The following is a 15,487-nucleotide window of genomic DNA, read 5'->3' as shown; positions in this document are numbered from 1 at the left end:
ATTATCAATAAATTATTATAAATTATCAGTAAATAATATATCACCCTTGATTGATAAATGATTGATTGGATGCATGCAATATACCCAATAGACTTTAACACCGCCTTAATGGCTAGCTCTATAATAAAATGAGCACGCAAACCTCTTATTATGAATGCTGGTAGCCTGATAAAACTCATTGCCGATAATTAAGTGCCTGTCTTGTTAAAGGCAGTACAGTAGGATTTATTTCGTAGAATTAATTCTCGAGTTGTTTCATACGTGGTGTACAAAGTGAATTGTATCGTCGTTATTCTGGTCAAAGCAACGCTGAGCTATCATGCGTTAATCAGTTAGTGTTGACGGTCGGTTACACGTTAGTAAGCGAAACTCTGAAATCCCTAGGAGCTACACATTGTTGACAATGATTACTGACTTGTTCAGTCATTAGGTTTGGGCTCTGTGAAAATGGAGATAAAACATGGCAGGCAAAAAACATATGCTACAGTTAAGTGTTGGTAAACGCTATAATGTTACTTGTTTCATAGCTGGTAAGCTTTTAAACTTTTATTTTGTGTTTCAGTTTTGGTTTTTTTTCTTCTATAAAATCTACATTGTATAATGCTATTTTAGCAAGCACTTTTTCAGGTTTTTGTAAAACTAAAGCATTACATACTGCACACAATTTTTAATCATCTTTGTATAACTGTTTAATAATAGAAATTTTCTGTTAAGAAACAAAATGTGTTCTTTTAGAAAGGTCATTATTTACCATCAATACATCATACAGTAGTTTGCTCCCATTTGCCATTGGTGAATAAAGCATTATGATTGAAATACATGGAGTTAGTTTTCCAGCTGTTTTGACAACAAAATAATTACTGTACCGGACATTTTCATAATTTATAATAGCAATATAGGCTACAACAAAATTATATTGGAGTAGTTTTTTTTAAACAATAATATTAAAAAGCAACAGAAACCAAAATAGAAAATGAAACATTATATATATTAAACAACAATACAAATTACCCAACTAAACTAGATAAGAATCATATCAGCTAGCCATGACATGTTTATATTCCTCAGTTTTTTATACATCGATATATAAATCAAACGATTGATTGATTGATTTATACTACAATAGAAAAAAGTCATATTAAACTTGTGTTGTATTTTGTACTGTAATTTTATAATATATTGTAGGTAAACGATATTTTTAATGGTGTATTGAATCTTTGTAAAGGATACAAACCAAGAATAATAAACACATGTTAAGCTTTGTCTACACTATCAAACTAGTTTGACAAAAAAAGTGTGATGTGCCCAAATATGGTAGTGATATGCCCAAATATGGTAGTGATATGCCCAAATATGGTAGTGATATGCCCAAATATGGTAGTGATATGACATCATCATGTCCAGTTAGTGTAGACAGAGCTTTGAAGACAAAAAAAAGTATCTACAGTATTAATAATATGGAGAGTTTTACATTTGATTGCAGTGAATGAATTATGAGCTTCAGCTTTCACTCAAGTGAATTGGTTCTGGTTAAAGTACTTTTTGTACTTAAAATAATATTAAAATGTGAAATAATATTTATATTAAACAAGGTATAAAGGATATCACACTGATGTTAAAAATGTAAAATCTTTGTAATTATCGCACACATTCACAACATACAAATGCCAATCTTTACATATTATATTAGCTATTCTCATGTCGATAAAAAGGGTTTAATTTATTTTAACATAATATAGATGCCAGTACAATATTATATGCTTTGTATACACTATCAAACTTTATGTAACAAAAAAATGTGACGTGCCCATATATCATGGACATGTCATATCACTACCATATTTGGGCACATCACACTTTTGTTGTCAAATTAGTTTGATAGTGTAGACAAAGCTTTAGAGTACTTTAATGTGAGGATGATAAGGATATTGATTGGTTAATGTATCTGGAGATAAACCCCAAGGATAGTGACCTTTTCATACAGTATGAACTCCTTGTATAGTACTTAAAATATGCACTTTTTCTAAAATTATTCATTGAACAATATCGATACAAAAGTGAAAAATGGATATTTATTATGTGTTATTAGAAAAATATGCATTTCCATTTGAAGTTGGGTTGATTAAAATGATTTTGCAAAGTTTTGGAACTCTTTATGAAGTAATTTTTAATATTTGATTTTTCATATTGAAAATGTGATATTATGTTACAAAATGGGTTTTCATAGCTATCTAGTTTTCATGTTTGTGACTTCTTATTGGTACTGTAGTTTAGTATTTATTTTACATAGCATAAGCCGTGATGGGCCATAGCCGATTTTCATTACTGTTTCTGTAATTTTTAGGCAAATTTCTAGATACAGTATCTGTAGGCCTATACATCTAAATAAAGCTCTGTCTATACTATCAAACTAGTTTGACAAAATGTGCACAAATATGGTAGTGATATGCCCAAATATAGTAGTGATCATTTCCACATACTGTATGGGCACATCACATTTTTTGTCACATAAAGTTTGATAGTGTAGACAGAGCTTTAAACCATCACGTGTCTCAATTTAATTATTGGCACCGTAGCCTAAAAATGATTATTGCATTTAGTGGCTTGCATCTAAACAAGGCTTATGCTATGTATAGTGATGATGGTGATGGTATAATGTAATTAATTGGTAATTTGTAATTTTCATGGTGATGTGTTTGTTTTGTGTTATATTATTAAAGGAACTTAAATAAACATTTCAACTTTTATTGGTGGTGGTTTAATTTGTAGAATAGTTGTAGAATACATTTCTTATTTGTAAATATTCCTTATTCTTAAAGTTTATTTTTAAACGATTATAAGAAGTTATTATTTACTTCAGATTTGTATTACATTCCCCACCTTTGTTTTAATTTAGTTTCAAACTCTGTAATGTTAATGTCAGTTGAACTAGATTTATACCATTATCGTATTTCAGAATGCTTTCACAAATTATCTATTTAAATTTGCATAATGTTTACCAATAATGTTATGAATATTCATAAAATATGGTAATTTTTTTTATCTTCGTAGCTCGTGGACCACATGATGAAGCAGCTCTTACAAAAGGGATTATCTACCCAGCCGCCTACCTAGGCTCAACTCAGCTGTTAACAACCAAGACACCTACTAAGAAGGTGCGGATGCAACAGGCACAAGAAGCTGTTGGCAGGATAAAGGTGAGGCCTAGCATTTTAACCACACTAATAATACTCTACGGTACATGTTCAACTGTTCAAGTTCTGTTGTGGTGACATAATCTTGAATATCTTCTGATTGAGACCAGTGGCTCGTTCGTGTCTTCTAACCTCTTTATAGAAAAAAAACATACTTGTTGGCCATGACAAATTGAACAAAACAATTTCGAAAAACAAATCATTTGTCTTTTGTGATTGTTTTATTAAGCCATTTGAATAGTGTGTTTATGATAACAGTGCACATTGGACTTTATTAATAAGATGCTTTTTTTTGGAAAGTAGTTCAATAACCATAAACTTGACAGTCCAAATCTCTATTGTTATTATAATTAAGTTTCTTCAAAATCTCTAATTACTTTGCTACAGTATTCCAACTATTATGCTATGTTGCAACTACCCTCATCACTTTGTACATACAACGTATTGAGCATGATCATGTAAGGTAGTGCTAGTATATGGCATCCAGGATAATCCCATGTTTCAGTGTTCTGACTGACTAATATCATGGTTTTATCTCTGTTTCTGCTCCACTTCCTAGGCTCAAATGAGATTTAGTAAGCATTGTTACTTGCTACTGGATATGACCAAAAATAACAAAAAGAAAAACAATCATTTTTCATAGATGACAATATCTATATTATTATTACCATACCAGGTTATGCTTTTCAATTTGCTGAATTACTCAAGAAAAAAGCTGGCGACGTGCTATATGCCGAGTACTAATGGTTTAATCAATTTACCATCAATAATATTATTTCACAGATAAATGATAACTTCCACTTTTAAAAAAAGTTTTTGAAGCATACTGTAAATGTAATTTATTACATTTTTAATTGCATGCAGCACCTGTTCGGCTAGCAAATAAAAACAAATTACAAGCATTCAGTAGTGCGCACGCCATGTGACCCACAATCATCCAATCAAATGACAGGAATTTATTTAGGTGTTATATAATATACATTATATACAGTAGGTCGTAATGGTATTTAATAATTAATCACGTAATATTCAACATAATAAGCATACGGACAAATTTACTTTATTTAGGTGCGAGTACTAGTTAGCAATGCCATAGCTAATGAGCTCAAGGCGTCCACATTTTGGGTTAAAAATGATTAGCCTAGTTGCTGTAGCTGAAAATAAACTGAATAAAATTATACTGTGACAATCAGGTACAGTATTTAAGAGTAAAAAACGGTACGCTCCAAATTTTTTTTTACTGTACACAGTAGTAGATAAATTGGTCCGTACTTGTGTATATTGATATTTATTATTATTATTATATTGATTAATTTTTGTGCGTTTAACGTTTATCTCCCCTATCGCTTCATGTAGATTCCTCCAAATGGGCTCATCTGTCTGTCCATGACAGTGGCTGAGTTAGACTAGTACACCAGGGTGTCTCCCCCCTCCCCATTCTTCCAAAATTATGCACTGATTTCTTTAAAGTACACATGAGTTGTATGTACCCTGGACCTCTAGTTTCTTTTTCGAAATGAATTGATCTACCACTATGGTCGAGGAGAGGCTTGAAACCTGTACAAATTTTATGGATACTATTTGAATTTTACGGTATGAAAGCTGATTGGTTTTAATAATGTACAATATTCATTATATCTGATGCATAAGTATTAAAAATTATATTACAAATAGTTATGCTTATTGTTAATTAAGGTGCAGTGTTAATTTACCTGTACACTGTATTTCTGTGAATGATTAACTTTCTTTCAGTCATTACTAAAGCCATAGCTGAATATTGTTTGATAAATGTCATCATAATTTTCATAAATTATTCTTTCGTTTATCAATTTTTTATAGCAATTAACCTTTCTAATGTAAGTGTTTTGCTAAAGCTTTTGAGGTTTTTCTAAAACATTATTCAATTCCTCAGAGTAAACTGCTGTCATACATTACAGATTTTAATTATATTTTAAATTAACTGCACATTTTGAGGTCTGCTTTATTGATTGTATTAAGGTTATTACCATTTTACATAATTTCAAATTATCTCATAATATTTCCTAACAGATTATGTGTTTTTCTTAAATATTTTTTATTAATTTTGAGATTCTTACTAAATTACAAAACTGTACAAGCTTTCAAAAGATTGTTTTTGCCACTGGCAGTTTTAGGAGAGTAGCGCTTGGCTCATCCGCTTCTCCTATGACCATTCGTTCTACTGGCATATTATGCAATAAACACACACATTTCTTTGTATAAAACCATCATCCACTCACCAAATTTGAAATTTATTTAAATCTTTTCAATGCAAGTATTTGACCAATTGTAACAATAATCAAACATATATATATATATATTGCTCCAAAGGCATTGTGATAATTCCTTAAAATGAGTCTTTCAATTAATTTTAAATGAATCAGAAGTGGGTGAATGCTTGACAAAGGTGGGTTCCAAAGATAAGATGTGACAAAGGAAAAATAGCGTCCAACATTTCATTTCATGTATTATACATGATTGTATCGTCAGGGCCCTCATGAGACAGAGTATGGTGCAGTGTTATGCACGTGGAATTACTGATCGTGAGATCGTGGTTCAAATACAACTCTCGCCGCATTGCTTGTATCCTTAGGCAAGACACTTTACTTACATTTGCCTCTCTCCACCAAGGCGTATATAAAGGGTACCTGGTTAGATCAAGACACAACTTTGCACTTATTACTTGTAGCTGCATTATTAATTATAGGAGTGTATATGTGTTTGATCCAAAATATGACAGGGGTAATAATGTGCAGCACATTGAGAGCTTGATTTTATAATGCGCTATAAGAAAGAACCATTATTATTGTTGTTATTTATAACTGAATAAATGTGTATGAATATATAGACAAAACTTTTAGTTGTCATATTCCATGCTATTTCCTAGCCTTTTATTATTGTACAAGTCTCTCTTATGTGATTGGATTGTTTTTGGGTCATACAGTAGGTTTTGATACACAATATTGAATACTTTAATCTTAGAGATTATACATCCATGCTTTAATGCTATCAATAAAACATTGAATTTACTGATGTGTCAGAAAAGTATTAAATATGTAAGTTGTATGGTTATTGAACCTTAGACAGTTACTAAAATATTTATGATGCATTCACAAGTAATGCTAATTTGTCTTACAAAACTTGTAATTAAATATTTAATTTTTAAACTTTCAACCAATGCCCATGTTTGGTAATTCTATCTTCTAAAGCTCTGTCTACACTATCAAGCTTTATGTGACAACAAAATGTGATGTGCCCATATATGGACATGATGATGTCATATCACTATCATATTTAGGCATATCACTACTATATTTGGGCACATCACACATTTTTTTTATCAATATATATTTATATATATTTGATAGTGTAGACAGAGCTTTAGAGCATTTATTTTGATAATTATAAACTCCCCTGGCCCATTTACATTGAAATTGAAAAAATAGTACTACTGTATTATATTACAGATACTACATCTGTTTATATATTGATCTATTCTATCTAAACATTTTGGCAGCCAATATGTTTACAAAAACCTCTGTGGATATAATTATAACTAGAACAATTAAATGTTATGGATAACTATAATACTAACAGTACATTTAAAGTTGGATTATTAGATTTGGATGAGGTTAATTAAAGGGTATACATTTAGGATGGTTCCTATGTTTAAATTTGGCTGAGTGTGACCCAGAAATAATTGTAGAGTATGTGAACATGGAGGCTAATTTTATACCTCCATGGTGTGACCCTGTCTAAAGCCACTAGGCACATTTCAGTACCTAGTATAAATCGTAAGTGGTGGTACTGTGTCATCTTCCTATAACTAATACCTTAATATCTATTTCATTTCTTTCCTAATACGCTGCTATACTAGTCCCGACTATGGACTCGATGGCAAAAGGTTATTATGAGGCTGTTAAAATACATTAATAAAAGTGTTTTTTATTTTACATATCAAAAATGTTTTTATTTCAGTGTTATTGTATTAATATCAGATGTATTGTGAGATGTTTGGATTGTAGTGCTCAATGTTGCTGCCCCTAAAAAATGATAATTTGTATTATTGTGATTTTTGTTTGATGTATTTACTAATATTCCAAATTCAGTAATTTACCTTTTTAAGTTTTATCCATGTCTTTTTTTTTCAGCTTTCTCAGTGTGTTCTGTATTGTATTGTATTGAAGTTGATAATTCTTTCCTTTTATATTCTTTTCCTTCTGTCACTTTTTATCTGTCTCTCGTTCTATTGTCTATATTTGTAGTACTTTACTTCCAATACAATTTCAAACACTAGTACAGTACACTATTAAGCTCTGTCTACATTATCAAACCAATTTGACAAAAAGAGTGTGATGTTCCCAAATATGGTAGTGATATGACATCATCATGTCCATATATGGGCACATCACATTTTTTGTCACATAAAGTTTGATAGTGTAGACAGAGCTTTACTGTATAGTGTAAATTACTGTGTAATTACTACAAGTTCCGCCCTATCTCAAATATGTTTTATGTCACCTTTATCCTGGCTCTTTACTATATAAAATTTACTAGAGAATTTGAATCAATAAGGTAACTGATTAATGACAGTTATAGATTTCATTTAAATCAATTGAGATAAAACATTTCCCTTCAAAGTCCATAATAAATGGCATGCCGATGCTTTTGTTCTTATTTTGGTAAGATGTTGCATTATTTCGTTAAATATAAATGCACTGTCAAACGTTTAAAAATGTATTAATTTTGATTCCTTTGCAAATAATACGCACACCTCCCTGCTATCTTCGTTATTTTCTTTGTAAGTGTGTTTTGTCTTAAAAGCTTTTCTGAATTATGTAGCTGTATTGTGTTATTTGCTCATTCATGTGTTGTTGTAAATGTTTCAATCATTTATATTTAATTTGTTTGTGTCTTTTAGTCCCCAGATGGAGAGGAACAACCAAGTACAGAGGTTGACCTATCCATATCGATGGATAAAATTCGCGTATTGAACGCGGACACTCAGGTGAGATGCTTGTATTCTTCTGTTTTGTATCATCATACACAAAGAGGCATGTTTTCCAGTTCATTCAAGTCAACATGACCATGTTTTACTGCTTGGATTGAAGTACACCAACATAAAGTTTGTTAAAAGTATGATTTGCCCAAATATGGTAGTGATATGCTCAAATATGGAGGTGATATGACATCATCATTTCCATGGGCACATCAATTTTTTAAAACATAATGTTTGATAGTGTAGACAAAGCTTAAAAATATCTTAAAATCATACTTGGGTTTTTATCATTTGAAAGTGTGGAAAAACTAGTTGATAATTCCTATCCACTCCAATAGACACATTTTCTTTTGTAGATGTATCTTCCACCAGTACAATTTTAGAAGGCTTCAAAATTGAACCAAAATGTTAGTGTTGAGAATTAAAATAATAATTGTCAATTAGTAGTACTGTCTACTGTGACAGTGGCAAGAGTCCAAGCTAAATTATATTCAAATCGATACCAAACCAGATGTTTGTGTACAACAAGTATTGAGATATTGAAATAACAAATGTCAAATATAATTTCTCTAAGGGCAAATATGCACTTCATATTGCTAACTTACAAACGTAGATTACAGTGTACTTTAGAAACGGAGTCAATGTAGTCATGATTTTGCAATTGCTGTCTTTTTTGGAGAATATTGAGTATGGGCTGTGATTTTAATATGGGTAATATGTTTGCCCTATCCGCAACCATCTCAAAGTGCATTAGAGTAGTGGTTACATACTGTAGATGTATACTAGGTTGTTTAAAGTGCACATGAGCCAGATGTGTACACTGAAGTGCGAGTTATAAACCTTCTCTGAAGACTTGTTCTACCACCAGAATTATGGTCGAGTAGAGCCTTTCTGTGCTGAATTTATGGCTATGGTTTGTGGTACCTGACTTTAATTGTTGCCTTGGCTAATATTATTTGATTATTTATAATTTATAGGAGACAATGATGGACCATCCTTTGAAGACCATATCCTACATTGCTGACATAGGCAACATAGTGGTAATAATGGCAAGAAGACGAGCTGTGTCAAAGACACTAGGAGAAGCTCTGGAGGAGAGTGGTGTATCCATGGATGCAGAAGGACGTGCCCAGCCTAGGAAGATCATATGCCATGTGTTTGAAACTGAAGATGTAAGTATGGGGTTCATTAGAGGCAGAGTTGCATGATCTTCTTTCGTCTGTTTGTCCCATAGCAAAGTGTTGAACTGGCAGAGTTGTTTAACCCGTGACGGCGGAGAAAATGTGTACAGCAATTCAGTTTGCTTATGTTTAATTCTGTAACCATCACAGGTTTTGTTATGTCTATTTGTATTGACGAAATAAATGAAATTAAAAGTTGCCAGACATCTGAGGGCTTTAATGGATCAGAATATCGGGGTAACCTCCTACTCTTCCCTAAAAATTTACTGGGTTTTTTACATGCACACTAAACAAATATGTACACTGGACATCAATACATTATCTGAGAAGGCTTGTACATGCCAAGCAATGCCTTGGACCTGTGTCGATATTATGTCTGTCATTTGCATTGCAGTACCCTTGTATTTACTGCTTGGCCCTCAACACTGTTAAGCATAGGGACAACTATATTCTTTTTAAATAACTTGGACAGTTCATCTTAAGAAGATGGTATTGCCACTATGTTGACCAAGTGCTTCTTTGACTATCTTCTGTAAGAGTAATGATTTTACACTGAGAGAGTTGATTCAACTCAATTTAGTTTTTATCTTCATATGATATTTATAAATTTACCTGTTAACAAGGATTTTATTGCTATTCTATAAATTATTTGTTGTTGATAGCAAATCAACGCTTTGATGCAGAATCTAGAAATTATTAGATCCCATATTTCATGTTGATTAATTATTATGACTACATTATATTCAATTCACACATAAACAAGAGATAGCAAATTCACAAAACACTGTAACTAACCTACCTCATATATTATAGTACCCTTGAGTGATAGCCTAGCAACAACTGTAATCTTTTCAACTTCAACGATAACAAAAATAAGTAGCTTGTAACAGAATTGTCAGAAAAGTAATCACCTGTGAATAAGAATAGTATTTATGTTGATTCACTTGATTTCTTTTTCTAAGATAATATTTAAATGTGTCAACTTTCAGTCATAATTTTAGAGTCAATGTGAATAGAGCTTTAGTTTTATCAGTTCATAAACTTAATAATTCAAGAATTCTAGCATGAGCGTTTATAATGATGTTGAAAACGCATTTTTCTATCAGTATAAATTAAATTTAATAGAATGTTAAGGAATAATTTGAGCGCGTTATTATAATCCGATAATATGTTTCAAAAACAAAAGGCAGGTGAAGTATTATCATTGTTCAGTGAGCACATTTACAATTGCTACTCCATAAAGATGTTTTTTAATTCATAATGTAATCTTTGTTGTTATCCCGCAAACAAGGCTACCAGAGGACAAACCTAATGTACTTATATTTATGTCGACAGGCTCAGTTAATTGCACAGACTATTGGCCAAGCGTTCTCGATAGCGTACTTAGAGTTTTTGAAGCAAAATGGGATAGACGACCCGGCAGTTTATGAGATGGATTACCAAGATGTATTGAATTCCCAGGAGATATATGGCGATGATCTTATGCTGTTTTCTAACAAAGAATGTGAAAAAGAGGTAAGTTGGAGAGATATTGATATGTTATGATGATCATACAGTAGTACGGATGTCTTACTGTAGTTTTTTTACTGTATCTATACTATTAAAGGCTCTTTGAATTTGGTATTACTGTATTTCCTTTTATACTGGGTGACCTCTTCATTTGAAGACTTCTTCCAGAGGAGCCAGTGTACTGGACTGTGATGAGTGTTACAGTTGCTGTGTGAGCTAGTACACCTGGGTAACTCAGTACACCGGGGTAACCCTACTCGTCCCGAAAGATGTACTACTAGGTTCTTTAATGTGCACATGAGCTAAATGTGTACACTGGATCTACAGTTTATAGCCCTTATCTGAGAAGACTTGTTCTACCACCAAAACGGCTTTAATCAGCAAAGAAAGGGAGGGGTGGGGTTTGTTTAAACCCATCGTTAGGAGCGTCTATTCCAGTGTGGGTGTGGGATGGTGAGTCAGTATTATAGTAATATCAATATTATATAAATTTACTGGCACAGAATAAATTCTAAATCACCAGGAAAGTAACAATGCCAAGCTGCATAAATGTCCTAATATGCAATGTGGTCAAAATTGTATAATAATTGTATTACAGTAGTTGCATTAAGAAATATGTTACTTAGCTTTATTATAATGAAGATTTATTTTACAGACATATACACAGCTTAAAATGAATCAATCAACCTTAATGTATTCTGATACACTGCACAAGTATTAATTTTTTAGATGTTGTCAATATCTCATTTATTGTACAGGTGGCAGTCAGTCACCTTTCACTGGACAATCATACACGATTCACTGGGATAATAAGCAGACCCAGACAGTCATATAATTTTTTTTTTATTAAATTATTTTTTTGTATAACTGTATTTTAAATTAACCTTAAACTACTTTAATAAACATGAAGAACATATACATTATAACAGCATTTATGGATTAAATCAAGTAATAAAATGAATATGGAACAGTGTTTAGTTACGTAAGTGGCGTAAGTACTGTATCACAATAGTTCTCAACAAAGGTCTTTCTATGTTTAGTAAGGTTTTTGGATTCTCTTTGACATCTAGGATGTCTTTCACACAAACCTTCCCAGGTTCCTGAGGTCCCCATTTCATCATTTGATTTCATTATTAGTATATACTTTACTTTTTTCACTTGATTTGATGATGAATAAATATATTCATATTCTATATAGTTCGTATGCCTTCTTTATACCATAATAATTGTTGTACATACTATATACTATTTTCACTTGATTTGATGATGATGATATAAATAAACATATTGATATTCTATTCAACTATAGTTCTATACCTTATTTATATCATAATAATTCCTAATCATCTTAATTATTGTTACAATTGATTGTTGTAGCCATGATATTATCTTATATTTAACGCCATTTATTTATGAAAATGAGAAAGACTTTACAAAATGTTTAATATACATTATGTAAAATGTTATCAATTATTTGTTGTTTTTAATAACACATTTTTGATATAAACTGCTGTATATTTTCAATATGTTAAATCTTTTTATGCATCTGAAAGTGTCTTATAAACATCCTTGATCATTAGTAAGCTTTACGCCTATTTCAATTTAGTACCCATTAGTCCTACGACCGTGTTAATATACCACCTACCATGCACGCTTTTCACCAGAGATGTGATTAACACACACATACGTAACCGTAACTCTTAATCGAAATTGAATTAGCATACCGAAACTAGATCTGATTCCTTGTCTTGTGTGCTTCTGTATTATAAAAGGTGTAATCAGGTATGAGGAGGATAGATCGTAAATCGTTAAGCCTGTCTCCGTTAGCGTGTGAGTGATTGGTTTTACGTGTGCTATGAAGGGTGTTCGTGAGGTGATTAATTTTCTGAACAGTTTTGTTGTGATATTTTGTGGACAGCTTGAATATTCTGTCTGCTGGCTGTGATTTAAAATCCTATTTATTTAAGCTAATTTAATTTGTGTTTGCAATTTCAGTCTACTTTCTGATTTATTGGCCATTTTAGGTAAACGCTTATTTAGGTAAAGGCTTATTTTAAGAAATAATTCACAGGTTTCAGTAATCTTAATTGTAATCTGTTGAATATTAAAGTGTATGTTAAATAAACTAATTACTTAGATAAATGTTTGTATGGTGTCTCACCAGTATACAGAGTGAAGGCAGGTACATGATCATACATTTATACAGTACAGAACAACTACTAAGAGGACACCTTTGAAACCCAACAAGTGTTCCCTTAATTATATATTGCCCCTCATGAGTTTCAAAAGTGTCCCCTTAAAAGAGGTGTCCCCTGAATAGAAGTCTCCTAATTGTACTGTAGTCATTCAATGTAGAAACAATCACATACACTCTGTCTTACAATCATGTACAGTGTAATAATACTTACATGTACTGCGTATCAAGTACAACCACTCTATTCAGTGAATGGATTCTGCTGTGTTTATGTACGTCTGAATTTTGAAGAAGAAAAAAAGCATTTGGTACAAAGATGTTAACCGCAACTATAATATGGATAAATAAATTCCATGCAACTATCAAACAATATTTCTTTTTTTCTCCTCAGATTCTCGTAAACAAAGAGCGTGGTGAGAACATGGGAGTGGTGATAGTAGAATCTGGTTGGGGATCATTAATACCTACAGTAGTATTGGCTAACATGTCACCATTTGGGGCAGCTGCTAGATGTGGCAAGCTCAACATTGGTGATCAGATAATGTCCATCAATGGAACTAGCTGCGTAGGTTTACCACTTGAGAAGTGTCAACAACTTATTAAGGTAGGACACGAAACTGGGTGACTTTGGGGGATGGGACTATATCTGGGGAACCGCTGGTTCAGGAGAAGAATTATTGGTTAGCAGTAAAAACTTACCTGAACTGGCTAGAGAGAGGCCTAAATCCAGACCAAAAGTCAATACTGGGACTATACACGGGGATATGCATGTTTGTGAGACATATAGTAGGGGTGGAATTAGACCCGAAGTGGGATTATACCCGAAGATATATAATTGTATTATTTTATTGTCACCACCATTCAATAAACAGTAGCAAATACACACACAAAAAAAGTGGAAATACAAAAAAAATGGAAATTCTGGACAAAAACCAATTGATTTTCTTCTTTGTGAATGAATACTGGCATTCAGGCTTAGATCATAATTTAGTTTGATGTTGGATTTTGTATTGGTTGGATCCAACATGTGCATACATGTGTATCCATATTTATTAACAAAATACTACTTGTTCTTTCAGTCATTGAAAAGCCAAGCACTTGTGAAATTCAACATAGTATCATGTCCTCCAGTTACACAAGTATTGGTCAAACGTCCAGATACACGGTATCAACTGGGCTTTAGCGTACAGAATGGAACAGTAAGTGAACTGCATTGATGTTTACCAACAGCAAATGATAACAAGACAAGCATATCTTGTCAAAAGTATCACAAAAAAAAACACTTCAGGACAATCTTTAAGAAACAAAACCAATTCTGGAGACATCAAAGAATCTTGATTTATCAAGTCTTGAAGACTGCATGAGTCTTTGGGCAATTCTGATGAAGTCATTGACACAACATACAGGGTAAAGGGTCTTTCACACCTGTTCCGGCACGGTTCCAGTATGGTTCCGGCAAATCAAATTGAACTTCAGTGTTTCATTTTCATGCGGCTACGTGCATATCGATTGGTGCATAGCGTGGAGCCTCATGAAAATGAAACACACTGCCAAACCGGAACCATGCTGGAACTGGTGTGAAAAGGCCCTTAATCCTGAAGATTTAAAAGCAATTCCAGTGACTCCGGACAATCTTGAACAGCCAAGAGAAACGCTGAGATCTACTGCACTAAACTTCATATTCTCCTATCCTAATCTTATTTTCTTGTTCTTTTATTAGATATGTAGTTTAATGCGAGGAGGTATTGCTGAGAGAGGAGGAGTAAGAGTTGGCCACAGGATTATTGAGATCAATGGCAGTAGTGTAGTGGCTGTTTCACATGAGAAAATTGTAGAAATGCTCTCTAATTCAGTGGGAGAGGTAATGTAACAGCGTCTGCTTTTAACTGATTTGCCTACAGGCAATCTACCAAATAAGGTGTCTCTTTAATATGGTGTCCCCTGAGTTGGTTGCAGTTTTATAATGATATTTCCCCTTGTACGTTTTAATGGAGAGTGTCCCATAAATTAATCAATCAATCAATCAATCAATCAAAATAACATTTATTTTCTTCAAATTATAACCGTATTAGGGTCCTAAGGCAGGGGTTCTGTTGTAACAAACACTACAGCATAACAACATGTCAGTTTCTAGCTATGTATCTACTTATTGTAGACACTTATGATAAAAATGTAAAATTCTGTCATTACTTACTTGTTACTTGTTTGCATAGCTATACCCATTATTCGCCGTCATTGACATTATGTTGACATAGCACAACAATGAGAGACATTAATTTTGATGAGAAGGTCATGGAACACTAATTAATTTAAAAAAAACTAAAAACCTGAGACCTGTAACCCTAGGTAGGGACCACCCTGACAAGTACTCTCCCTCCGGGTCAAAGGGATC

At 32.5% G+C, this 15,487-nt stretch overlaps 1 protein-coding gene across 5 annotated transcripts in view; it reads left to right on the top strand.

The window, feature by feature from the left end:
- LOC144853891 (uncharacterized) overlaps positions 1 to 15,487 on the top strand; it is a 52,265-nt gene that overhangs the window by 33,989 nt on the left and 2,789 nt on the right. For 2 of the 5 annotated variants that reach the window (XM_078711750.1, XM_078711746.1), the window contains exons 5-12: positions 3,052 to 3,197; positions 7,090 to 7,116; positions 8,134 to 8,220; positions 9,189 to 9,383; positions 10,728 to 10,907; positions 13,487 to 13,699; positions 14,175 to 14,294; positions 14,816 to 14,956. In XM_078711750.1, coding sequence (XP_078567876.1) covers positions 3,052 to 3,197; positions 7,090 to 7,116; positions 8,134 to 8,220; positions 9,189 to 9,383; positions 10,728 to 10,907; positions 13,487 to 13,699; positions 14,175 to 14,294; positions 14,816 to 14,956 — 1,109 coding nt within the window. The remainder of the gene's footprint in view (positions 1 to 3,051; positions 3,198 to 7,089; positions 7,117 to 8,133; positions 8,221 to 9,188; positions 9,384 to 10,727; positions 10,908 to 13,486; positions 13,700 to 14,174; positions 14,295 to 14,815; positions 14,957 to 15,487) is intronic. The other 3 variants (XM_078711747.1, XM_078711749.1, XM_078711748.1) reach the window with 3 other exon arrangements.

The sequence above is a fragment of the Antedon bifida genome, chromosome 10 (assembly GCF_963402885.1).
Source record: "Antedon bifida chromosome 10, ecAntBifi1.1, whole genome shotgun sequence".
Classification (NCBI taxonomy): domain Eukaryota; kingdom Metazoa; phylum Echinodermata; class Crinoidea; order Comatulida; family Antedonidae; genus Antedon; species Antedon bifida.
This window is presented reverse-complemented; position numbering and strand designations above follow the sequence as displayed.